This window comes from Erythrolamprus reginae, chromosome 4 (genome assembly GCF_031021105.1).
Source record: "Erythrolamprus reginae isolate rEryReg1 chromosome 4, rEryReg1.hap1, whole genome shotgun sequence".
Classification (NCBI taxonomy): Eukaryota; Metazoa; Chordata; class Lepidosauria; order Squamata; family Dipsadidae; genus Erythrolamprus; species Erythrolamprus reginae.
In genome coordinates, this window is record NC_091953.1 from 1,219,808 (window position 1) to 1,246,916 (window position 27,109).

Consider the following 27,109-nt stretch of genomic DNA (forward strand, 5'->3'; position numbering starts at 1 on the left):
TATTTATTTACTGTATTTATTAGATTTGTATGCCGCCCCTCTCCATAGACTCGGGGTGGCTCACAACACAATAAAGCAGTTCATGACAAATATAATAATTTACAATTTAAAGTATTTAAAAACCCCCATTATTAAGCAGACATACATACAAACATACCATACATAAATTGTATAGGCCCGGGGGAAATATCTCAGTTCCCCCATGCCTGACGACAAAGGGATGGGTTGTGACTTACCTCGCTACCCGTTTGCCTCCTCCTGCACAGCACAAATCGGAAAAACAAATAACAACAACAACAACAGACTTGGAAGGGACCTTGGAGGTCTTCTAGTCCAACCCCCTGCCTAGGCAGTAGACCCTACACTACTTCAGACAGATGGTTCTCCAACCTCTGCTTAAAAACTTCCAGTGTTGGAGCATTCACAACCTCTGGTGGCAAGTTGTTCCACTGATCAACTGTTCTCACTGTCACGAATTTTCTCCTTAGTTCTAAGTGGCTTCTCTCCTTCTTTAGTTTCCACCCATTGCTCCTTGTCCTGCCCTCAGGTGCTTTGGAGAATAGCTTGACTCCCTTTTCTTTGGGGCAACCCCTGAAATGTACAATGCTGGAACTCGGCTTCTGCGCATACTCAGAAGGAAGAAAAATAAAAGCAAATTTCAAAAAAACCACCCAAAACAAAATGGCAACGCATGAGCAGTGCCCAAAAACTTTCCTTCTGCGCATGCTGAAAAGAAGAAAAAAATAATATAATCATCCCAAAATCTAAAAATATTCAAAAAAATTTGGGGGGGAAAATGGCGAGTCTCGAACGGTGCGCCCATACCAGTTGCAAGCTACTACTGGGGCGGAAGTCACTCTGGTGCACTTATGCGCGCCCCTTATTGACCTCTTAGGAATCGGGAGAGGTCAACAGTGGACAGTGTAACGGTGAGGTTTTGGGGGTTAGGAGATGATACTACAGAGTCAGGTAGTGAGTTCCAGGCATCAACTACTCAGTTACTAAAGTCGTATTTCCTGCAGTCGAATTTGGAGCAGTTTACTTTGAGTTTGTATCTGTTGTGTGCCTGTGTGTTGTTATGGTTGAAGCTGAAGTAGTTGAGAGAAAGAATGTTGTAGCAGATGATTTCATAGGCTGTGCTTAGATCGTGTTCAAGGCAACATAGTTCTAAGCTTTCTAAACCCGGGATTGTGAGTCTAGTTGTGTAGGGGATTCTGTTGCGAGTGGAGGAGTGGGGGGCTCTTCTCGTAAAGTGTCTGGACGTTTTCTAGAGTATTTACATCTGAAATGCGGTGGGGGTTCCAGACAGATGAGCTGCATTCATGGATTGGTCTGGCAAAAGTTTTGTATGGTTAGTAGTGTGAGATTACCGGAGCAGAAGCTATGTGGGATTACTCTTGAAGCCTTTTTGGCAATGTTGTTGCAGTGGGTTTGGCACAGGCTAGTTTATTTATTTATTTACTTATTTATGTATGTATTTATTTATCATATGAATTTATTTATCAAATTTATAAGCCTTGCTTATATGTAGCGGCCGCCTGTGAATCCACATTTCAAGTGCAAAAAGAAATGTTCAGTTTTGCAAACAGAGAAAAAAAAGTGCAGAAAGTTGAGTCTGCCTCCGTGGGATGAGCTCTTAAAAGCCGAGATACGGAATAAGGGATGTTTGTGTAAATTGGATAGTGAAAACCAACCCAACTGTTGTTATGATGTCCTTGGTGTTGCACGGACACAATCTGGTGCATTATTATTGTTGTTTTTTCAAATTCTCTTCTACGAAGGGCATTAAAACAGGCTGAGATTAAGGGGAGGGTCTGGGCTGTTTTAAGTTTTAGAATATTGTAGGAGGTTTTTTTTTTAGCAATTATATTTGGGAAAAGGGGCTTTGGAGAGAGATTTGAAGTGAGCAAAGCTGCTTTTCAGTCTGGATAATTCTTTGACTTATGAATTGCTTGATTTCAACAATTCGTATAGTGACTGTTCAAAGTTACGATGGCGCTGAAAAAAGAGGCTTATGACAATTTTTCGCCACCTCTGAAAAGTGTCTGGAAACTACAAATGGTGCAAAATGAAGCCAGACCAGCAGTTGTGGGCCTTCCAAAGTATGTCCATGTTTCTCCAGCACTCCGCGATCTGCATTGGTTGCCGATTGGTTTACGAACACAATTCAAAATGTTGGTTATGATTTATAAAACCCTACATGGCATCGGGCCAGAATATCTACGGGACCGCCTTCTGCTGCACGAATCCCAGCGACCGGTCAGGTCCCACAGAGTCGGCCTTCTCCGGATCCTGTCAACTAGACAATGTCGCTTGGCAGGGCTTAGGGGAAGAGCCTTCTCTGTGGCAGCCCCAGCCCTCTGGAATCAACTCCCCCTGGAGATTCGTACTGCCCCCACCCTCCTCGCTTTTCATAAAATCTTGAAAACTTATTTATGTCGCCACGCTTGGAGTCAATAGATTCCAGCCTCTAACCACTAAATGCTTAGTATGCTTGGTTTGCAATTGAGTGAATGATTTTTTGATATTTAACTTTTATAATGTTTTAGATTAACTATATAATAATAATAATAATAATAATAATAATAATAATAATTATTATTATTATTTATTAGATTTGTATGCCACCCCTCTCCGAGGACTTGGAGCGGATCTAATTAATTGGATCCAATTGTATTTTGTACACTGTTTTATTGTTGACATGTTGATATGTTGTGAGCTGCCCCAAGTCCATGGAGAGGGGTGGCATACAAATCCAATTAATAAATAATAATAATAATAAAAAGAATAAATTGCGACTGTTGTGGGATCAGGGTCATGTGATCGAATTCAGACGCTTGGCAAATGATTCATATTTATGACGGGGTTGCAGCGTCCTTGGCTCATGTGTGACCTTTTGCGATCTTCCAGCAAGTGAAGTCAATGGAAAAAGCCGGATTCACAACGTGTTACGAATTTTAACAACTGCAATGATTTACTTAACAACAGGTTGTAAAACGGGGCAAAACTCACGTAAACGTCTCCCATAGCGACATTAATTTTGGGGGTTGATTGTGGTTGAAGGTTGAGAACTATCTGTATAGCCTTTTTTAACCAGACATCCACCAAATAGATTGACTGTGGCTTTTAACCTGATCGGTCGGGTAGGAAAATGGGTGCATTCATTGGCTGTGCCTGATGGGGGTTGTAGTCTACAGATATCTCCGAGCAGGAGGGTGAAGACAAATCTGCTTGAGATAGAAACATAGAAACATAGAAGATTGACGGTGGAAAAAGACCTCCTGTCCCTTCTACTATTTCCTGCATTTTATCCTAGGATGGATCTATGTTTATCCCAGGCATGTTTACATTCAGTGACTGTGGATTGACCAACCATGACTGCTGGAAGTTTGTTCCAAGCATCTACTACTTTTTCAGTCAAATAATATTTTCTCATGCTGCTTCTGATCTTTCCCCCAACTAACCTCAGATTATGTCCCCTTGTTCTTGTGTTCACTTTCCTATTAAAAACACTTCCCTCCTGGACCTTATTTAACCCTTTAACCTATTTAAATGTTTCGATCATGTCCCCGCTTTTCCTTCTGTCCTCCAGACTAGACAGATTGAGTCCATGAAGTCTTTCCTGATACGTTTTATGCTTAAGACCTTCCACCATTCTTGTAGCCCGTCTTTGGACCAGTTCAATTTTATCCATCTCTTTTTGTGGGTGAGGTCTCCAGAACTGGACACAGTATTATTCCAAACAGGGTCTCACCAGTGCTCTATAAAGACCACAAGAGAAAAGGCACATCTGTTTTGGCTCATAACTAACACTTCTACAAAGTATCTTCATTCAAGAATGTAAAATACATTTTTTGAAAACTCCCTGTCTGGATCGAATCGCTTTACCCTGGATCTTTGCAGCTTCCTTGCAATCTCCATTTGGAACAAAATAATAATAATAATAATAATAATAATAATAATAATAATAATAATAATAATAATAATAATAATAGAGATTGTAAAATATTTTGGCTGTGAGATTCAGCTGCGTGCAATCTCAGAACCTCTGAGCATTGTTTCCTGTAGTTTTGAGATTGTGTTATTTCCCAAGGGCAGCTGTGAAAGCACCACAATATCCCCAGTGAGGTGTCTGTTCACATGTTTAGATCCCCCCTCTCACCCTCCTCAGGGAAGATCTCAGGAGGCAGTTGGAGTCTGGGGGCCTCAGTGGTCTCTGAGCCGGGGGGATTTTCTGGCAGGCGTTTCATGACCCAGCTAGGTAACATTATCAATGCTAGAAGGGAAGGGGTTGGAGGGGGAGGAGGAGGAAGAAAGAAAGAAAGAAAAAAAGAAAGAGAAGGAAGGAAGGAAGAGAAGGAAAGAGAAAGAAAGAAAAAGAAAGAAAGAAAGAAAGAAAGGAAAAAGGAAGTAAGTAAGTTAGGAAGGAAGATTGGTTATTTTCTTGCAGGCGTTTCATGACCCAGCTAGGTAACATTATCAAGGCTAGAAGGGAAGGGATTGGAGGTGGAGGAGGAAGAAAGAAAGAAAGAAAGAAAGAAAGAAAGAAAGAAACAAACAAACAAACAATCAAACAAGGGGAAAAGTAAGTAAGTAAGTTAGGAAGGAAGATTGATTATTTTCTGGCAGATGTTTCTTGACCCAACTAGGTAATAACAACAACAACAACAACAATAATAACAACAACAACAACAACAACAATAATAATAATTTATTAGACTTGTATGCCACCCCTCTCAAAAAACTCAGGGTGGCTCCCAACAAAAATAAAACAATATACAACTAATTTAATAATTAAAACTGTAACTAAAACCCATTAACTTAAAATCAATCGATACTACACAACCATACCCACTCATAACTCTTAATGGTCAGAAAAGGGGTTACATTAATTTCCCCATGCCTGGCGACATAAATAGGTCTTCAAGCTCTTGCGAAAGGTGAGGAGGGTGGGAGCAGGGGGGAGTTGATTCCAGAGGGTCGGGGCCGCCACAGAGAAGGCTCTTCCCCTTGGCCCCGCCAGGCAACATTGTTTGGTCGACAGGACCCGGAGAAGACCGACTCTGTGGGACCTAATCGGCCGCTGGGATTTGTGCGGCAGAAGGCGGTAAGTATTCTGGTCCGATGGCACGCAGGGCTTTATAGGTCATCCCCAACACTTTGAATTGTGTTCGGAAGCTAACATCATCAGGGCTAGAAGGGAAGCCTCTTATTCCTTTATTTTTGAGGGAACCAATGGGAAGAGGCTTCCTGTGATTTTAAGGGGCTGTGAGTGGCGCTTGCAACACATTTGACTTTCTCCCTACCAGCTTTTTTTGCAAAGGATTTCTGGGTGTTTTCTGGCTTTCTCAGTTCCTCCTTCTTCTGTGGCTTTTTTTGTGATCAGAGACGAACGTCCTGAGTTGCAAGAGCATCGAGAAGTCTTGAGAAAGCAGGAGGTGCAGCCGAAGTCCTCACAAACTGGCGGCTCGAGCAGGCAAGAAAATGAGGTTTGGTGGCTTGGATTTTTTTCCTTTAAAAAAAAACTCTTTAGAAACATAGAAACCTAGAAGATTGACGGCAGAAGAAGACCTCCTGGTCCATCTAGTCTGCCCTTCTACTATTTCCTGTATTTAATCTTAGCATGGATCTATGTTTATCCCAGGCGTGTTCAAATTCATTTCCTGTGGATTGACCAACCTCATCTGCTGGTTTGTTCCAAGCATCTACTACTCTTTCAGTCAAATAATACTTTCTCATGTTTATTTATTTTATTTATTTATTTATTAGATTTGTATGCCGCCCCTCTCCGTAGACTGTTGCTTTTGAGTAGTGCAGTGTTTGTCAATTGTGGACATTTAAAGAGGGATGGGGGGCCTCCAACTCCCAGAATTCCCCAGCCTCGGTGGTCTTTGAGTAGGCTTCTTTGCCAATGCTTCGTGGCTCTGCTAAGGAACATTATCAGTTCGAGAAAGGAGGGGGATTTGCAGAGTGGAGGAGGAAAAGAAAGGAGAGGAACAAAGATTGTGGATCCTTGGCATCCTTGGCGCTTTCTGAGTGTGGTTGTTTTCTTGCAGATGTTTTGTGACCAAACTAGGTAACGTTATCAGTGCTGGAAAGAAGGGCCTTGAGTGAAGGAGGCAGCAGCTGTGAAGTCTGAGCTTGGTTGTTTTCTTGGAGACTAGACTAGACTAGACTAGAATAGACTAGAATAGAATAGAATTCTTTATTGGCCAAGTGTGATTGGACGCACAAGGAATTTGTCTTTGGTGCAAATGCTCCAAATTAATTGATGATTTTGGATGCTGTTGAATTTTGGTGATGGATTCTTGCACACCATTGGTCAGTTTTTTCTCCTTGGGTCCCTTTATTTATTTATTTAATTAACTTATTTGTTTTGTCAAGTATGTATTGGTGGTATACAAAGTTATAAAAATGTTTTTACTCATGATATTAGTAAGAGAGAAACATTTGGACCGGGGATGGAAGGCACGCTGGTGCACTTATGCACGCCTTTTACCGACCCCTTAGGAATCGGGAGAGGTCAACAGTGGACAGTCTAAGGGTCAACTTTTGGGGGTTAAGTGTTGATACTACAGAGTCAGGTAGTGAGTTCCAGGCATTAATTACTTGGTTACTAAAGTCGTATTTCCTACAGTCGAGTTTGGAGCAGTTTACTTTAAGTTTGTATCTGTTGTGTGCTCGTGTGTTGTTGTGGTTGAAGCTGAAGTCGTCATTGACAGGAAGGACATTGTAGCAGATGATTTTATGGGCTCTGCTTAGGTCGTGTTTAAGACGACGTAGTTCTAAGATTTCTAAATCTAGGATTGTGAGTCTAGTTGTTTAGGGTGTTCCGTTACGGGTGGAAGAGTGGAGGGCTCTTCTCATAAAGTATCTCTGGACACTGTCTAATGTATTTATGTCCGAAATGCGGTGGGGGTTCCAGACAGATGAGCTGTATTCAAGGATTGGTCTGGCAAAAGTTTTGCATGCTCTGGTGAGTAGTGTGAGATTACCAGAGCAGAAGCTACGTAGGATCAGGTTAACAAGCCTTTTTGGTGTTGTTGTTGCAGTGGGCTTTGTTGCTACTGGAGAGGGTTTTTTTTGCTTGAGAATTCTTGTCTGGCCACATGGCCTTGGTTCGTACCTTTCACTTCCCTCCATCACCGAAAGTGGTTTGTGCAAAAACACACACACCACCCTTTGTGTCTTCAACACTTCTAAATGTGGCCAGTTTGTAAAACAACTTTTTCCATGAGCCTGGAAACTAATCTTTGTGCCTGCAAACTGTTTAAGCAGAAAGTTTTGTCTTTATTTCTTTATTTAAGCAATAAATAAAAAATGTTATTGGTTCCTGACTGGTCCATTTCCTGGTTTTTTTCCTGAGTGATAATAAGAGCATTGTCAGAAGAGACTCTGTCTATCTCCTTGTTTAGTTTCCACCCATTGCTTCTTGTTCTACCCTCAGGTGCTTTGGAGAATAGGTTGACTCCCTCTTCTTTGTGGCAACCCCTGAGACTGTCTTCTGCCGCACAAATCCCAGCGACCGATAAGATCCCACAGAGTCGGCCTTCTCCGGGTCCCGTCGACTAAACAATGTCATTTGGTGGGACCCAGAGGAAGAGCCTTCTCTGTGGCGGCCCTGGTCCTCTGGAATCAACTCCCCCCGGAGATTAGAACCGCCCCCAGCCTCCTTGCCTTTCGCAAGCTATTTAAAACCCACCTATGTCGACAGACATGGGGTAACTGAGTTACCCCTAGGCTTTGGTAGATTTGTGTATGGTATGACTGAGTTGTATGGTTTTAATAATGGGTTTTTTATGTGTTTTTTAATATATTGGATTTGTGACATTGTATTATTGTTGTGAGCCGGTCCGAGTGCTCGGAGAGGGGTGGCATACAAATCTAATAAATTATTATTAATTATTATCATTATACTGGAAGGCTGCTATCCTGTCTCCCCTAGTCCTTCTTTTCATTCAACTAGCCCTGCCCAGTTCCTGCAACCGTTCTTCGTATGTTTTAACCTCCAGTCCCCTAATCCACTTTGTCGCTGTTCTCTGCACTTTTTCTAGTCTCAATATCCTTTTTGCATCGTGGTGACCAAAAATGATTGCAAATATCCCAAGTGTGGCCTTACTATGGCCTCATAAAGTGGCATTAACCCTTCGCGTGATCTTGATTCTATTCCTCTGTTCATGCAGCCTAGAACTGCTCCGCTCCGAGTCCACGGAAGCCCACGGCATACAAATCTAATAAATTATTATTAATTATTATTATTAACTGGGTTGGGTTTTTTGGCAGCTGCTGCACATGGCCGGCTCCTGTTTAAGTGGTTGTCCTCTTGGACTCCAAGATCCCTCTCCCAGTCACTACTGTTGAGCAAGGTACCACTTATATTGAACCTTTATTTTATTTATTTTATTTATTCATTTGTCCAATACACAAATACACAGGAAGAAAAATAGACATGTGGCAATATATATGAGGGTGAAAGTGAACTTAGATGAGAGGATATATGAAAGGAAGAGAATATATAAGATAGGTGAAAGAAAGGAAAGACAATTGGACAGGGGACGAAAGGCACACCAGTACACTTAGGAACCTGGAGAGGTCAATCGTGGAGAGTCTAAGGGAGAAGTGTTGGGGGTTAGGGGTTGACACAATTGAGTCCCGGTAATGAGTTCCACGCTTCGATAACTCGATTGTTGAAATCATATTTTTTACAGTCAAGTTTGGAGCGGTTCGTATTAAGTTTGAATCTGTTGCGTGCTCTTGTGTTATTGCGGTTGAAGCTGAAGTAGTCATTGACAGGCAGGACGTTGCAGCATGTGATCTTGTGGGCAATACTCAAATCGTGTTTTAGGCGCCGTAGTTCTAGGCTTTCTAGGCCCAGGATTGTTAGTCTATTTTCGTAGGGTCTTCTGTTTCGAGTGGAGGAGTGAAGGGCTCTTCTGGTGAAATATCTTTGGACGTTTTCAAGGGTGTTGATGTCTGAGATGTAGTATGGGTTCCAGACAGATGAGCAGCAGTCTAGGATGGGTCTGGCAAACGTTTTGTAGGCTCTTGTGAGTAGTGTGAGATTGCCTGAGCAGAAGCTGCGTAGGATCAGGTTAACAACTCTAATGGCCTAAATGTAGAACCTGACTTTTTTCACCACTGAGTTTCATTTTGTTAGACAAAGCCCCTTGTTTAGGTTTGTCGACATCCTTCTGTATTTTGTGCCTGTCTTCTGGAGTTTTGGCTATTCCTGCCAGTTTGGTGTCATCTGCAAATTTGATAGGTTCCCCATCTCTCTCCTTGTCCATCACCATCAGTTTTGCTGATTTCTCCCATTTTGACAGGATGCAGAAGTGACAGCATTCTGGGAAACCCCCCCCCCCTTCGTTTTCTGTCCTCTGTGCCAGAGGTCTCTTCCTGGGTGGTGTCTCAGGGTCATCCAGTTGTTGCCTGCGGTGTGAATCACATCCTGGGCAGTCATGGGCCTTTGACATCATGTGTCGATTTTGTCTTGAGCGATGGATTGCGGTCATCCAATTGGGAAACCTCTCATTCAACCATGCATCTCAAACGTGGTAGCTCCCCAACATAGGATAAAAAACAGTACATAAATACAAACACTAAAAACAATTTAAAATTTTTTACATATATACAATGAGACAATAACGACAAACAATACATTTACATAAAAAGTGAAAAAACAAGCAAGAGGTATATGTTCTTCTCTCCTCCTGTGGTAGGGACTGTTGACCTCTGCGTCCTCTCTCTCTTCCTTTTTTTTAATTCTTGGCGATGTTAAGACCAGTGGTTTAAGTTGTATATTGTTATAGTGGACTTCTTATGTTATAGATTCTTATCAAATAAACAAAACTAAAATTGTATTGATTGTTTAAGAAGATTGTTCTTTAAATTATTTCTTTATCTCACAGCACTCTAAAGAGATGTTCTTTTATTTAACCAGATGTAAAATTCTTCCCATATTTGGTAGTATTTTGTTTTTTCTTTTTCTTTTAGTTCCATTGTTAATTTATCTGCTTCAGCACAATCTAACATTTTTTTAATTAAATTCCGTTCGTTTGGCATATTTTCATTTTTCCAAAATTGTGCTATAGCTACTCTTGTTGCTGTTATTAAATGTTGTATCAAGTAGTAATGTTCCTTATTCATCTGATTTTCAATAATACCAAGCAAAAATATTTCAGGTTTCATTTCCAATTCTATCTTAATTATTTCTTTTATCCACTTTTGAAGTTTGAGCCAAATTACTTTAACTTGCTTAAAATGAAACATATATATATATATTTATTTTTCTATTAATCATTCAATAGAGACTTATCTTCCTTCCATTAAAAAAAACATTTTATAGAACTTATATAAGATTATCAAATGAGAAAACCTCAAAAAAAGAGAAAAAAACAATATTTTCCCCACCTTACACTAAAAAAAATTACATTACATCAGTATAAACAATATCAAACTCTCCATTATGCCAATCTTATTTCAAACTTTCATTTCTACATTAGATTAATTAATCCAGTATCAATTTATCCTGTAATTACTAGAGATTCCATATATATCTGAAATACAGTACAAAAAAATACTTCTTATCATATATCACATATATATTAGAAAATTCTATATGTTTAATAATAATAATAATAATAATAATAATTAAAAAAAAACACCCCATCATAAAACCCAACAAAACTGTCCAATCAAACAAATATACATAACCAGAACGATCACACTTCAGCAAGTCCCCAAAGTCTGTGTGGGTTAGATTTCTACCTTGCCCCCCCCAAGTCCTTGGAGAGAGGTGGCATATAAATCCAATCAATCAATCAATCAATCAATCAATCAATCAATCAACAAACAAACTTGGGGGCTGTATTTAGTGACCGTTTGCAGCCAGAAGGTGATGAAAATGTCTTTGCCCTATTGATATTTGCAGATTGTTATAGTTCCACTTAGTGACCACTTTGAGCTGTTGTTCCCAGGTCTGGTCATTAAGCGAGCATTAACTGTATATTCCTTCTCCCCCCCCCCCAGTAAACCAACAACCCCCTAAGAGTGTGCTGGAACCCTGTTGCCAGGGCTGGTCCAGCAATCTTTACCCCTATGGTAGTTTAAACCCATTGTTAGGGCTATTTATTACACTGATATTGTATTGATCTTCTTTTGGGTGTGTGTGTGTGTCTTCATTGAGGTTCACAACTCCTCGGTGAAGAAGAGGACCCTAAGAGTCAAATTTCCCCCGAGAAATCCCTTGGCCAGACTAGGATTCTTAATCCCACCCTCAGATTTACATAAAAACATAGAAGATTGACAGCAGAAAAAGACCTCCTGGACTGTCCATCTGTTCTGCCCTTAGACTATTTCCTGTATTTTATCCTAGGATGGATCTATGTTTATCCCAGGCATGTTTAAATTCAGTGACTGTGGATTGACCAACCATGTCTGCTGGAAGTTTGTTCCAAGCATCTACTCCTCTTTCAGTCAAATAATATTTTCTCACGTTGCTTCTGATCTTTCCCCCAACTAACCTCAGATTGTGCCCCCTTGCTCTTGTGTTCACTTTCCTATTAAAAACACTTCCCTCCTGAACCTTATTTAATTCTTTAACGTTATTTAAATGTTTCGATCATGTCCCCCCTTTTCCTTCTGTCCTCCAGACTCTACAGATGGAGTCCATGAAGTCTTTCCTGATAAGTTTGATGCTTGAGACCTTCCACCGTTTTTGTAGCCCGTCTTTGGACCCATTCAATTTTATCCATATCTTTTTGTAGGTGAGGTCTCCAGAACTGGACACAGTATTCCTAATGGGGTCTCAACAGGGATCACAATGTCCCTCTTCCTGCTTGTTATACCTCTAGCTATGCAGCCAAGCATTCTACTTGCTTTCCCTACCACCTGACTGCACTGTTCACCCCTAAATCCTTCTCTGCTGAAGTTTTTCACATCAAGTCATGGTTTAATCATGACATTGACTAAACCACCACTGATAAGGCCAATTCCGTGGAGCGAAATAAACTCAGGTTCTTGGATTTAAGGCAGGCAACCTGGGACCATTTGGTGCCAGGGTGGAAAAGGCGGCTTGAATCCTGGTGTGGCCACAAATGGACATACCCTCCGGTCAGAAAGCTGAAATATACTCACTGCCATTTATAAAAAATGTTGTTTTTTTTCTTTCTTTCTGCAAGTTCTGCCCAGTTTTGCATGAGGGTGTCTGTGTATTTATAGAGCAGGAAGTGAAGGTATGTAAAGCAGGTGCTTAGGCATTGTGTAGGGTTCCTTCTGCTAAAGGGTCACATGGTTGACCAACCTGAAATTCCCCAGGAGGGGGGGACACTCTACTAGCCCTGTTGAATGTCTGCCTGTGGGGCAGCTGTTGGGAGGAAATGTAGATATCCACTGATAGCCCAGAGATACCAGTAGTAGTTTATTTTAATTTTATTTATTTATATATATTTGTCAAACAATTATAGGATGGTAGTTTTAATAAATATAACATTAGGAAAAGTAATGATAACAAGCGATGGTAGAAGACAATAGGACAGGGACGGTAGGAACAATGGTGTGCTTATGCACCCCCGTTACAGACCTCTTATAAAATGGGGAGCGGTCGACAGTAGACAATCTAAGGTTGAAAATTTTGGGGTTTGGGGAAGAAACCGCAGAGTCAGGTAGTGAATTCCAGGTGCAACAACACACAAGCACGCAATAGATTTAAACTGAATTTGAACCGTTCCAAACAAGACTGCAGAAAATACGACTTCAGCAATAGAAATCGTATTTTCTGCAGTCTAGTTTGGAGCGGTTTACATTGAGTTTGAATCTATTGCGTGCTCGTGTGTTGTTGCAGTTATAGGTGAAGTAGTCACTAATAGGAAGGACATTTTGGTATATGATTTTCTGGACTATAGTTAAGTCAGAACGGAGGCAAAGGAGTTGTAAGTTGTCTAATCGAAGTACAGTACTGTATTTCAAGTCTGTCGGAGTAAAGTATTTTGTTGTGGGAAGAAGAGTGAAGGACTCTTCTTGTGAAATATTTCTGGACTCTCTCAATTGTGTTGATGTCAGATATACCGTACATTGAGGAAACACAATCCAGATACCTGGATAATGGATATGGGTGTATGTTAATGGGCTTTTTAGTTTTTAATATGTAATTCTTAATTTTAATTAATTATATCTCGATGTATACTGTTTTTATAGGCTGTAAGCTGCCCCGAGTCTTCGGAGAGGTGGCATATAAATTTAATAAATAATAACAACAACAACAACATGGGCTAGCTAACACAGGATGGACATCTGGCAAATTAAATTATAACCCCCCAGAAGAGCGCAGAAGATGCCTGATCTACTTATACATAAACACATTAAGCTTAATCGGCTCCCTCGCACGCCAGCACCCCAGGAAATCTCATTAAGAGGTTTGCACTAATTAAGAAAGGAAGAAACAACAGCACAAAAGCGAGCAGTGTTCGAAGCGACGCACTTCCCCCAGCCCTGGGTTTAATCTGATTTCACTGGGCTGGTTTGTGTTTTTTATCCTCAGCACTGTGGACAACTGAGTCCTTCGGGATTGGGCAGCATAGAAGTCGAATTAAATAAAAATAAGAATGTAGAATCCAAGGGCTGGAAAGGACTTCAGAGGTCATCTATTCCAACCCCCTGCTCAAACAGGAGACCCTGCCCTCTCCGACAGTCCAGTGATGGAGCACCCATAAGTTCTGGTGGCAAGCGGTTCCACTGGTTAATTCTCCTCACTCTTAGGAAATTCCTTCTTAATTCCAGGTTGCTTCTCTCCTTGATTATTGTGATCCCGGTTGTGTGTTTTTGAAAAACTTCCAGTGTTGGAGCACCCACAAGTCTCAAGTGGCAAGCTGTTCCGTTGATTAATTCATTCCCGTTGTCAGAAAATGTCCTCCTTGGACATTTGGACATTGTCTGGGATGGTATCAGGTCTCCTGCTTTGGGAAGGGGGTTGGGCTAGATGACATCTGGGGTCCTTTTCTAGCCTTATGATTCTATCGGATAGACACATGGTAGATAACGATAGACAGGAGGACAGGAGGACAGAAAGACCAAAGAATAACAGAGTTGGAAGGGACCTTGGCAATATTCATCCTATATGTATAATAATAATAATAATAATAATAATAATAATAATAATAATAATTTATTAGATTTGTATGCCGCCCCTCTCCAAGGACTTAGAGCGGGTCACAACATATCATTATCTCTATCCACCCACCCACCCATCCTCTCTCTATTTGTTATTGCTACCCCCCTGACTGATTTGTTTAACCAATCCTTGTTAACAGGAGAAGTTCCCGAGGATTGGAGAATGGCCAGTGTTGTGCCTATCCACAAGAAGGGCAGTAGAGAAGAAGCTGGTAACTACAGGCCAGTTAGCTTGACATCAGTTGTAGTTAAAATGATGGAGACTCTACTCAAAAAGAGGATAAATCGGCATCTAAAAAACAATAACTTATTGGACCCAAATCAGCATGGCTTTACTGAAGGCAAATCATGTCAGACTAATCTCATTGAGTTCTTTGCCTATGTCACAAAGGTGTTGGATCAAGGTAGTGCCGTGGATATTGCCTATCTGGACTTCAGCAAAGCCTTTGATACGGTTCCACATAAAGAGCTGATAGATTTACCACTTCCGGTCAGCTGCAGGTCAAGGGACTGGCTACCATCCATCCATCCATCCATCCATCCATCCATCCATTCTCTGTTTTTGTCTCCATCCATCCATCCTTCCTCTCTCCCTATTCATCCATCATCTCTCTTCATCCATTTGTCCATCCATCCACCCATCCAGCCTCTCTCTTTCTCTGTCTCCACTCACCCACCTACCCACCCATCCATCCATCCTCTCTCTCTTCATCCATCCTCTCTCTCTTCATCCATCCTCTCTCTCTCTCTCTTCATCCATCTTCTCTCTCCATCCATCCATCCTCTCTCTTTCTCTCTCTCTCCATCCATCATCTGTCTATTCTGTCTGTCTCTATATTGCCCTGTTCTAGACAGAGAGATGGAAGAGCTTGTCTCTGGAGCTTTTCACCAATAGACTGGACCACCCTTTGTCCAGCAGGGTCTAAGCCTAAGGTCTCCTGCCTTGCGCAGGGGGTTGGACTACATGACCTTCCAGCCCCAGGAGTCCAGGGTCCCTTCCCCCTTTGTATCCTGAGGGTGGATTTCCCACCGGCTATTCTCTTTTGCCTTTGGCCTCCTCTTCCCTGGACATCCCAGATGCTCCTGTCCTTAAGTGGCATTTAAAGCATCTGGTGGGCAACTGCGGCAGCCGGGTTGAGTTTTGCAAGATTTGGGGGCAGAGGAGACGAGAGGAGGGGGCTCCTCAGAGCTCCCCATTCAAGGCCGAGGGAAGGAAGTCCGAAACTGACCTCCTGACTTTGGCACGCAAGCAAGCGGTCTGGAGAACAAGACCCCTTTAGTGTTTACAGCAGCTGCACAGCACCAGGAGGGGGGGGGGCTGTTGGTATTTCCTCTGACCGGGCATCACCCTCGGTGTCTACCCAAATCCCCCCCCTTTTTTTGCAGAATTTGGAAGCATCTTTGTTATTTTGCAATAATATTCCTGAGCTTTACTCCTTGCTGAAACGCTTTTGGAGGGCTAAAAACGAAGCCATAATCATGAGCTTTGCAGTAAAATATATAAATATAAATTATAAATAATAGAAATAGAAATAATATAAATGTAAATATAAATAATATAACTAAAATATAAATATGAAGGGGGACATGATCAAAACATTTAAATACGTTAAAGGGAGGGAAGTGTATTTCATAGGAAAGTGAACCCAAGAACAAGGGGGCACAATCGGAGGTCAGTTGGGGGAAAGATCAGAAGCAACGGGAGAAAATATTATTTGACTGAAAGAGTAGTAGATGCTTGGAACAAACTTCCAGCAGATGTGGTTGGTCAATCCACAGGAACTGAATTTATTTATTTATTTATTCGATTTTTATGCCGCCCTTCTCCTTAGACTCAGGGTGGGTTGCAACATGTTAGCAATAGCACTTTTTAACAGAGCCATCCTATTGCCCCCACAATCTGGGTCCTCATTTTACCCACCTCGGAAGGATGGAAGGCTGAGTCAACCTTGAGCCGGTGATGAGATTTGAACCCTGCAAAGACTTGGGGTTTAGAAAACATTCTTCGCAGAGAGTAACAATGAAAGAGGTTGGGAACATTAACAGCACCTGGTTAGATAGGGCTGCAAAGGCTCTAGGAAGCGGTATATAAGTCTAAATGCTATAATAGCATGGGTGCGAAATAAGGGACTTATTTAAGTTCAGCTACAGAAGCATCAAAATGTAGCAGTCAATGCTCTAAATTGGCGGAGGAAGCAGTTGGGACATTGGCTGGATTTGGGGAGGGGAGATGGGTGAGGGGAGGTTACCGGAGGAGGCTTCAGGGTTGGGAAAGAACCGGAGAAAGAACCACGTGCCGGGGTGACATCTCGGCCTGCGAACTTTCCCGGAAACTAAAATAAGTTCAGCCAGAATTTATTTTTATCCTCCCATTCAGCAAAAATATCCAGAGGAAAAGGCAGGGTTTTCCCCCAGACGGGCTGGTTTTCTTTCTGAATTTGATTCCTTTTTAGGCCAGAGGGTTTAAAAAAAAAAAAAAAAAGATGTCCATTTTTCACACTTATGACCGTTGCAGCATCCCCAGGTTACGTGGTCCAAATAAAGACGCTTGGGAGCTGACTCATGTTTAGAGGGGCGGCATACAATTCTAAATAATAAAATAAATAAATAAATAATAAATAAATATTTCTTTCCAAAAAGTTTTTATTTTTTTCTCCATCCCCACACATAAATCAATATACCTTAAAAATATTGAAATCTGACAATAAAGTGTATAGCTATAGATTTTAATCAGTCATTCTTAAATTCTTTATATATAATACATTTTCCCAGTTTTTGGAAATTAATTGGTGGAGATCCCAGAAGACAAAAGTATATATATATATATTTTATTATTATTATTATTATTATTATTATTATTATTATTATTATTATTATTATTATTTCTTTAGAAGCAGTACTATTTTAATAAAATATACCTGACTCATGTAGAATTCTTTATAGAATAGATTTTTTTATTGGCTGTGTGATTGGACACAGTAGGAATTTGTCTTTGCTACAGATGCGCTCAGTGTACATAAAAGAAAATATAGATTTGTCAAGAATCATGAGGTCCAACACTTAATGATTGTCTTAGGGGTCAAATAAGCAATGAGGAAACAATCCATATTAATAAAAACCTTAGGATGCCAGCAACAAGTTACAGTCATACAGTCATAAGTGGGATAGGAACGATGAGAAAAAACTAGTAGTGCAGACTTAGTAAAAAGTTTGACAGTGTTGAGGGAATTATTTGTTTAGCAGAGTGATGGCATTCGGGAAAAAACTCTTCTTGTATCTAGTTGTCTTGGTGTGCAGGGCTCTATAGTGTCGTTTGAGGGTAGGAGTTGAAACAGTTTGTGTCCAGGATGCGAGGGGTCAGTCAATATTTTCCCAGCCCTCTTTTTGACTCGTGCAGTCTACAGGTCCTCAACGGAAAGCAGGGGGCAACCATTGTCTTTTCTGCAGTTCTGATTCTCCTCTGAAGTCCGTGTCGGTCTTGTTTTGTTGCAGAAGCGAACCAGACAGTGATAGAGGTGCAGATGACAGACTCAATGATTCCTCTGTAGAACTGGATCAGCAGCTCCTGGGGCAGTTGGAGCTTCCTGAGTTGGTGCAGAAAGAACATTGTTTGTTGGGCTTTTTGGATCATGCTTTTGATGTTAGGTTTATGACAATTGCACTGTCCTTGGGTCTCGTAACTGAAACACTGTGGTGACTCACTTAACAACAATAGTGAGGAAGGTCATAAGACGTGGCCAAACTCTCTTAACCATCTCTCAGCAATATAAATTTTAGGTTTTAATTTATTATTATTATTATTATTATTATTATTATTATTATTATTATTATTATTATTATTTAATATTAGATTTGTATTACTATTATATTGTTTTTGTTATTGTTGTGAGCTGCCCCGAGTCTTTGGAGAGGGGTGGCATACAAATCTTATAAATTATTATTATTATTATTATTATTATTATTATTATTATTATTATTATTAAAAATATAAGATACAGAATCATGTTTTTAAAAATGCAATTGGATATAGAAATAATTCAAAATAACAAAATGAATTCATGATAAAAGCCAAGCCAAGCAAGGGAAACCAAGCCAAGTGGACCCGAACTCAATGGATCTCGTGTCTCTTGAGTCGGCTGTCGGTTTTTCTACGTTTCTGTGTAAAATGTGCCGACTTCCTTCTCAACCCTTGTTCCCATTTTTGCAGTATTTCCCGCGGGTTCTTCTTTGTAAACAACGCAATTAAAAAGAAAGAAAGTCAACTTGGTGAATAATCCAGGGTTTCTGATCCAAAGGTCAGACCAAAAAACCCCCGTTAACTTATAAGCTTTCCCCTGTGTCTTTCGATGGGTTGGATGACAACCGGTGGTGCTGGGGATGATGGGTATTGGCATCCTTGCAATGGGAGAAAGGCACCAGTGAGGGTAGTTCCCTCACTTTAAAAGTTCATTCAGTGTTTTGTATGTGAACTTTTCTTGAATAAAGTAAATACTATTTGGGGGGGGGGGAAGAAACCCAGTTCATTGAGTGACAGGTTGAAGTTACCCTTTTAAAATTTTCAAATATTGTAATATTGATTGAAATAAGGGTGGTAAAAGCAGAACAAATGTGTATATAAAATTAATAACAGAACAAAATTTTTATCCCAACTACAATAGCTGTAATAAAGTTCTTTTCTTTTTAGAGATAATGTGTTTAATGGACTGAAATACACTGCTCAAAAAAATAAGGGAACTCAAAGACCCCATCCTAGATCTGAAGGAATGAAATATTCTCATGGAATCCTTTGTTCCGGACAAAGTTGCATGTGCTGACAACAAAATGAAATTGATTGTCAATCATTGTTGCTTCCTAAGTGGACAGTTTGATTTCACAGATGTTTGGTTTACTTGGAGTTATATGGTGTTTTTAAGTCTTCCCTTTATTTCTTTCAGCAGTATATTATAATTTAAATATCTTTTCTATTTTTTCTTTTTTGTTTGTCTTGTAGATGTGTTTGTGTTAATATTTGTTCGTGTGTTATATTTATGTATGTTTTTGTGTATTGTTCCTTTTTAATGCTTATATTTCAATAAAAACATTTTTTTAAAAAAGATAAAAGAGAGAAGAGAGAAGTAACTTAGAACTAAGGAGAAATTTCCTGACAGTCAGAACGGTTGACCAGTGGAACAGCTTGCCTCTAGAAGTTGTGAAGGCTCCAACATTGGATGTTTTTTAGCAGATGTTGGATAAACATCTGTCTGAAGTAGTGTAGGGTTTCCTGCCTAAGCAGAGGGTTGGACTAGAAGACCTCCAAGGTCCCTTCCAGCTCTGTTATTGTATTTCTGATTTCTGCTTTGTTTTCTTAGGAAAATATTCTACAGGGTTTTTTCTCCCCAGAATGCTATTTAAAATAGGACATAACCTTGAGCTAAATTTGGTTAGTGTATAATGTAAGCATCATATGCTCCAAAGCCCCAGAGGGTAAAACAAGACGCAATGGGTGGAAACTAACCAAGGAGAGAAGCAATCTCCCGACAGTTAGAACAAATAATAATAATAATAATAATAATAATAATAATAATAATAATAATAATAATATAATATTGGATTTGTATGCCGCCCCTCTCCATAGACTCGGGGCGGCTAACAACAATGATAAAAACAGCATGTGACAATCCAATAATAAAACAACTAAAAACCCTTATTATAAAACCAAACATACACACAGACATACCATGCATAACTTGTAATGGCCTAGGGGGAAGGAATATCTCAACTCCCCCATGCCTGGCGGTATAAATGAGTCTTGAGTAGTTTACGAAAGGCAGGGAAGGTGGGGGCAATTCTAATCTCCGGGGGGAGTTGGTTCCAGAGGGCTGGGGCCGCCACAGAGAAGGCTCTTCCCCTGGGGCCCGCCAAACAACATTGTTTAGTTGACGGGACCCGGAGAAGGCCAACTCTGTGGGACCACTTGCCTCCAGAAGTTGTGAATGCTCCAATACTGGAAGTTTTCAAGATGTTGGATAACCATTTGTCTGAAGTGGTGTAGGGTTTCCTGCCTAAGCAGGGGGCTGGACTAGAAGACCTCCAAGGTCCCTTCCAACTACTCTATACGCTACTCTACACTACATTACACTACACTATACTCTACACTACACTCTACACTTTAACTTCCAACTCTGTTGTTGTTGTTATTATTATTATTAAAAAAGTGCCTTATGGCCATTTTTCACACTTATCAAAAATGGGTCAAAATTCCGGCTCTTGGCACCCAATTCGTATTTACAATGGGTGGTGTGACCTTTGGATGGGCAAAGTCGATGGGAGGGAATCAGATTCGCTTAACAACCGCGTTGCTAAACTGAACAAGTGCCACGATTTAGTTTATGGCCAAATAAAAGGGAGGCAAAACCGACTTAACGAATGTCTTGCTTAGCGACAAAATTTGGGGGGCTATTAGGTTTAGTTCATGATTATATCCCAATAAAGATTCATATATTTCCTTTTTCTCCGGTAATTCTTGATGTTGTTTTTCTAGTTTTTTAATGTTTTCTATTATCACATTATATTCCTTTCTCCTCTTTTTATTTCTTTCTATGTTATATGCTATAGTGGTACCTCTTATGTAGGCCACGAGAGTATCCCACAAGTTCTGGATGGTTGTTGGTTGTTTTTGATTTTCATCTATAAAAAATTCAATCCCTTTTATAATTCTTTCACTATATTCTTCTTCTAATAATATATTTGCATTTAATTTCCATCTTTTATTATGATTTTTGGTCCCTTTCCAGGTCACAACTAGTGGGTTGTGGTCTGCCCAAACATTTATATCTATTTCGACCGTTTCAATGTCTCGTAGCATTTCACTGTTTGCCCATATAAATATCTGTCCTTGAATAGGATCCGTGTGGCGCTGAATAGAATGTATATTGGGTTTTTTTTGGATGCGTTAACCTCCATAAATCTGTCATATTTAATTCTTCTATCATATCTTTAAATGTGTTGGGCAACGTAGTCCTCCTTGTATTTGCATTTTTACTTTTCCTATAATCTTTGTCTTTATCTATAATTCCATTATAGTCTCCTATTATGCAAATGTTTTTATTTTCTAGGGTTAGTATCTTTTCATGGGCTGAATTCTGGCCATTAAGGTGAGGACTTCCGCTAGTGCCAAAGGGGCGGGCGTTGGCGGTGTTCAGGGTGTCTGAAATTTTGTTGGGATGTGTGGAAACGTGCAAACAAGCATTGGTGAGTCAGAGAAGTGTGACTGATGGGAGAAGGAAGGTTCCCCCCCCCATCCTATTTATAGCCACAGGAAATGACCTTTGGAGAAGATCTTGGTCTCAGCAAAATTTGCCCAGGGTCTCTTGCAAAAGCAGAAAGGAGTCAGGGGGCTGCTGGGTTGGGCTCGGGGAAAAGCAGAGGATTGAAGGAAGGAAGGAAGGAAGGAAGGAAGGAAGGAAGGAAGAAAGAAAGAAAGAAAGAAAGAAAGAAAGAAAGAAAGAAAGAAAGAAAGAAAGAAAGAGGGGATCGTGTTTATGTATTTTATTTTATTTATTTGTTTGGTCAAGTACGTTTTGGGGGTATACACAGATATAACCGAGTCTTCGGAGAGGAGCGGCATACAAATCTAATTAATATTAATAATAATAATAATAATAATAATAATAATAACAACAACAACAATATTTATATACATGATAATAGTAAGAGAGAGAAATTAGGACAGGGGACGGAAGGCACTCTAGTGCACTTATGCACGCCCCTTACTGACCTCTTAGGAATTGGGAGAGGTCAACAGTGGAGAGTCTAAGGGTCAGGTTTTGGGGTTAGGTGACGATACTACAGAGTCTGGTAGTGAGTTTCATGCATCAATTTACTCGGTTACTAAAGTCATATTTCCTGCGGTCAAGTTTGGAGTGGTTTACTTTAAGTTTGTATCTGTTGTGTGCTTATGTGTTGTTGTGGTTGAAGTGGAAGTGGTCGTTGACAAGAAGGACATTGTAGCAGATGATTTTATAGGTTGTGTTTAAGGCGACATAGTTCTAAGCTTTCTAAACCTAGGATTGTGAGTAGTGTTGGGTGAACCGAACCTGCAAAGTTCGGGCTTGTACCTGAATTTTTGCAAATGTTCGGGTTCGGGTTCAGGAGAGCGCCGGGAAACACCCCGACTGTTCCGGAAGGTGACATCTGGCTGGCGGTGCTTCCTGGTGCTTTCCCGAGCGCCGAACTCAAACTTCATGCTGAACCTGAACTTTTTAAAGAATTTGGGCGCCAAACCCGAACTTGAACTTTGTTGGGTTCGCCCAACACTAATTGTGAGTTGAGTTGCGCAGGGGATTCTGTGGCGAGTGGAGGAGTGGAGAGTTTTTCTCGTAAAGTATCTCTGGACGTTTTCTAATGTATTTATGTCCAAAATGCAGTGTGAGTTCCAGACAGATGAGCTGCATTCAGGGATTGGTCTGGTTAAAGTTTTGTATGTTCTGGTGAGTAGTGTGAGATTACCGGAGCAGAAGCTACGTAGGGTTAGGTTAACAACTCTTGAAGCCCTTTTGGCGATGTTGTTGCTGTGGGCTTTGGCACTGTGGTTGGTATTGCAAGCGGTCTCATTTTTAGAAAGGGTCCGAGAGTGATGGTGACTTGAAGGGTCAAGCCAGGGAACAGGCAGGGAGTTCTGTGTCAAAAAGGTTCACCCTTAAAATTTAAATTTTTGTATGCAGGGCTTTATGGCGGGTATTTGGCACTTGGCAATTTGAACCCTGCCTGGAGTTGCCGCGTTGCCCTCCATCGCCTGCCCAACTGACTCATCTCAGCCCTTTCCTTCCTCCCTTCCTCCATGCACAAAACCCGTTTGGCTTTCTGGTATTTCAACATTTTTGGCATTCTGGGCACACGGTTCCAAAAAAAGGGTTAGATTGAAAAGTCTTGTGGGGAGGGAGAAAAGAAGGGAGGGAGGGAACTAGGAGGGAGCAGGGAGGGAAGGAAGAGGAAAAGAAAGAAGGAAGCCAGGGAGGGAGGGAGGGAGGGAAGGAGCAAAGAAAGGAAGGAAGGAAGGAAGCAATCTGGTAGAGAGAGAGGAAGGAAGGAAGGAAAGAAAGGAAGGAAACTAGAAGGGAGGTTGGGAGGAAGGAAGGAAGGAAAAGGAAAGGAACTTGAAGGGAGGGTGGGAGGAAGGAAGGAAGGAAGAAAGGGAAGGAAGGAAGAAGAAAAGAAAGGGAAGGGAAGGAAAGAAGAAGGAAAGAAAGGAAGGAAGGAAAGGAAAGAAACTAGAAGGGAGAGTGGGAGGAAGGAAGAAAGGGAGGGAAAAAAGAAGGAAAGAAAGGAAGGAAGGAAACTAGAAGGGAGGGTGTGAGGAAGAAAGAAAGGAGGAAAGAGAAGGAAAGAAGAAGGAAAGAAGAAGGAAGGAAAGAAGGAAAGAAAAGAAGGAAGGAAAGGAAGGAAACTAGAAGTGAGGGTGGAAGGAAGAAAGGGAAGGAAACAAGGAAACAAGAAGGAAAGAAAAAGGAAAGAAAAAGGAAAGAAAGGAAGGGAGCTAGAAGGGAGGGTGGGAGGAAGAAAGGAAGGAAGAAAGGGAAAGAAAGAAAGAAGGAAAGCAAGGAAGGAAGGAAAAGGAAGGAAACCTGAAGAGAAGGAAGGAAGGAAGGAAGGAGAAAACCGATCCCCATGAAATGCCCCAGGTTTTTGCTGACCTTGAGGGTCACTGCTCCCTTCCGGTTTGGGGGTGGCTCAAGGCTTGACCGCTGCTGAGGCTGCTCTCCTTCTTCTTCCCACAGTGTTCCCTGTCTTCCTTGCGCATCCTGAGAGCCGCGAAGCTACGCAAGAGAGGGGGGGCATGATCTGAGCTGCCCCCCAAGGAACCCGCTGAGCACCTCCCATCGTCCCCAGAGCGCCATGGCGGAGGGCCCTTCGCTCGCCCTGGCCGAGTGGCTCCAGACTCTGCGCCTGGACCAGTACGCCCCGGCCTTCGAGCAGAACCAGCTGAGCTGCCTCCAGGATTGCCAGCACTTGACCGACGAGGCCCTCCTCCGCTTCGGTGTCCTCCTGCCCGGCCACCGCAAGCGCATCCTCTCCGGCTTGGCCAAAGTCTTCGCCGAGTCTACGTTCGGCTTGGCCGGTCCCCAGCTGCCTCCGAGGAGACCCGTCCCCAAGAAACGCCACATCTTTCGGACTTGCTCGAGCGCGGCTACCACCCTTCCTGAGCAAGAGGCCCAACCGGACTCGGTGGGAGGACCAAGGAGCCAGGACCGAGTAGCCCCCGCCACCAGCCTCCCGCTTCTCCCTCCCCCCATCCCTCCGAGGACCACTTGCCACCCACCAGTCAAGTTCTCGGCTTCGTTTTCGGATCTCCCCGCAGTGGACGTGGGATTGGAGACTTTGCCGCAGACGGCGGGCGAGAGGCTCAGCCCCCCCGTTGCGGAGGAGGGGGCCAGGCCCTCTCTGCCCCCCCTGCCCGCCAAACGCCACCAGCTGGAGAGCAAGCCGCCTGTCCCGGTGCGCCCCCCCACACTGCCCCCCAGGGTGGTCTCCCAGAAGGCCCAGCTAAGGTAAGCTCACACGCGTGTGCAACGCAGGGAGGGGAGCGTGTAAAGCCATTCGCAGAACCATTTATGAAGGAGAGAATGTCTCTAGGGAGAAATTTCCTGAAAATTAGAACAATTGATCAGTGGAACAGCTTGCCACTGCAAGAATAGAATAGAATTATTTTATTGGCCAAGTGTGATTGGATACACTAGGAATTTGTCTTTGGTGCACATGCTCTCAATGTACATAAAAGAAAATAAACATTGGTCAAGAATAGAATGGAATGGAATGGAATAGAATAGAATAGAATTCTTTTATTGGCTGTGTGGTTGGACACACTAGGAATTTGTCTTTGTGCACATGTTCTCAGTGGACATAAAAGAAAAAGAGACATTTGTCAAGAATCATGAGGTCCAACACTTAATGATTGGGTGATAGGAATGATGAGAAAAACCTAGTAGTAACAGTAGTGCAGACTTAGTAAATAGTTTGACAGTGTTGAAGGAATGATTTGTTGAGCAGAGTGATGGCGATAGAAACTGCAAATACTCCAACACTGGAAGTTTTTAAGCAGATGTTGGATAACCATCTGTCTGAAGCCGTATAGGGTTTCTTCCCCAAGCAGGGGGTTGGATTAAAAGACCTCCAAAGTCTTTCCAACTCTGTTGTTATTATACTATAGTATTATTATAAAACGTGTGCTAGTAGGTTTGCAACGAGAGGAACTTTTATGCGTCTCCAAGCAACGAGAGTTGAACTTAAAATAGACTTTGCTTTTTCAGTCAGAAAGGTGAGAAAAAGGAAGAGAACGCTTGAATTATTCTATCTGTCTGTCTGTCTGCATCTGTCTGTCTATCTATCTATCTATCTATCTATCTATCTACCTACCTACCTACCTACCTACCTATCTATCTATCTGTATTTATATCTATCTATCTATTATCTATCTATCTATCTATCTTTCATCTACCTACCTACCTACGTACCTACAGTATCTATCTATCTATCCATCCATCCATCCATCTATCCCTCCCTCCCTCCCTCCCTCCATCCATCCATCCATCCATCTATCGATCTATCTATCTATCTATCACAAAGATTTCCGTGGTGAAAAAAGTCAGGTTCTACAGTTAGGCCAGAAAAACAAAACACACAGGTACACCATATGTGGTACCTTGCTCAACCATAGTAACAGTGAGAGGGACCTTGGAGTCCTGGTGGACAACCATTGAAATAGGAGCCAGCCGTGTGCAGCAGCTGTCAAAAAAGCCAACACAGTTCTCAGCTGCATCAACAGAGGGAGAGAATCAAGATCACGTGAAGGGTTAATACCACTTTCTAAGGCCTTGGTAAGAAGGCCACGTTTGGAATGCTGCATTCAGTTTTGGTGGCCACAATGCAAAAAGGATGTTGAGACTCTAGAAAGAGGGCAGAGAAGAGCAACAAAGAGGATTTAGGGGACTGGAGGCTAAAACCTATGAAGAACGTTTGCAAGAACTGGGTTTATGTCTGGTTTAATGAAGAAAAGGACCAGGGGAGACAGGATAGCAGCTTTCCACTGTCTCAGGGGTTGCCCCAAAGAAGAAGGAGTCCAGCTATTCTCCAAAGCACCTGCAGGCAGAACAAGAAGCAATGGGTGGAAACTAAACAAGGAGAGAAGCAACTTAGAACTAAGGAGAAATTTCCTGACACTAAGAACAATTAATCGGTGGAACAACTTGCCTCCAGAAGTTGTGAATGCTCCAACACTGGAAGTTTTTAAGATGTTGGATAACTACACTGTCTGAAGTAGTGTAGGGTTTCCTGCCTAAGCCAGGGGTTGGACTAGATGACCTCCAAGGTCCCCCAGCCAGCTCTTCCAACTTCCCCCAACAAGATTTATATCCTCATGCTCCTCTTCTTGCCTGGGGAATTCTGGGACTTGTAGTCCCCCCCTTAAAGGGGCCTAGAAACACTGGACTAAGTGACCCTTCTCATCCCTCCATCATTTTACAAGGTTCAGAATACTGGGAGTTGAAGTCCAGAAGTTTTAAAGGTGCCAAAATTGGTCTATAGACTGCATTGGAGTTGTTCAGAGCATGTTGGATCACCATCTGTCTGAAGTAGTTTAGGGTCTCCTGCCTAAGCAGGGGGTTGGACTAGAAGACCTCCAAGGTCCCTTCCAACTCTTCTGTTACTCTGAGAGGTCCAGTCAACTTCTCTGCAAGCCTTTCGTGACATTTTCTTGGACTTTTTCCAATGAAAGAGGTGGTTTCTCCATCTGGCCATTTTAACCAGTTATTCTGGCTCCTTAATCCTCCGTCGCCTGACCTTAGATCCACCCCTAACCAACATAACAACCGGCTTGGCCAACTCACGTTTTTCTCACCCAGAAACATTTGCAGAGGGAGATTTTTTGTTCTCTGGAAGGAAAGTGCTGCCTCGTGTTGTAATGAGGCCG

General features: G+C 41.8%; 1 protein-coding gene across 1 annotated transcript in view; it reads left to right on the plus strand.

The window, feature by feature from the left end:
* Nucleotides 1-27,109, plus strand: part of ARAP1 (ArfGAP with RhoGAP domain, ankyrin repeat and PH domain 1) — a 108,756-nt gene that overhangs the window by 6,358 nt on the left and 75,289 nt on the right. Inside the window, 1 exon segment of the mRNA XM_070749442.1 lies at nt 23,922-24,692. Coding sequence (XP_070605543.1) covers nt 24,040-24,692 — 653 coding nt within the window. The 5' untranslated portion in view covers nt 23,922-24,039.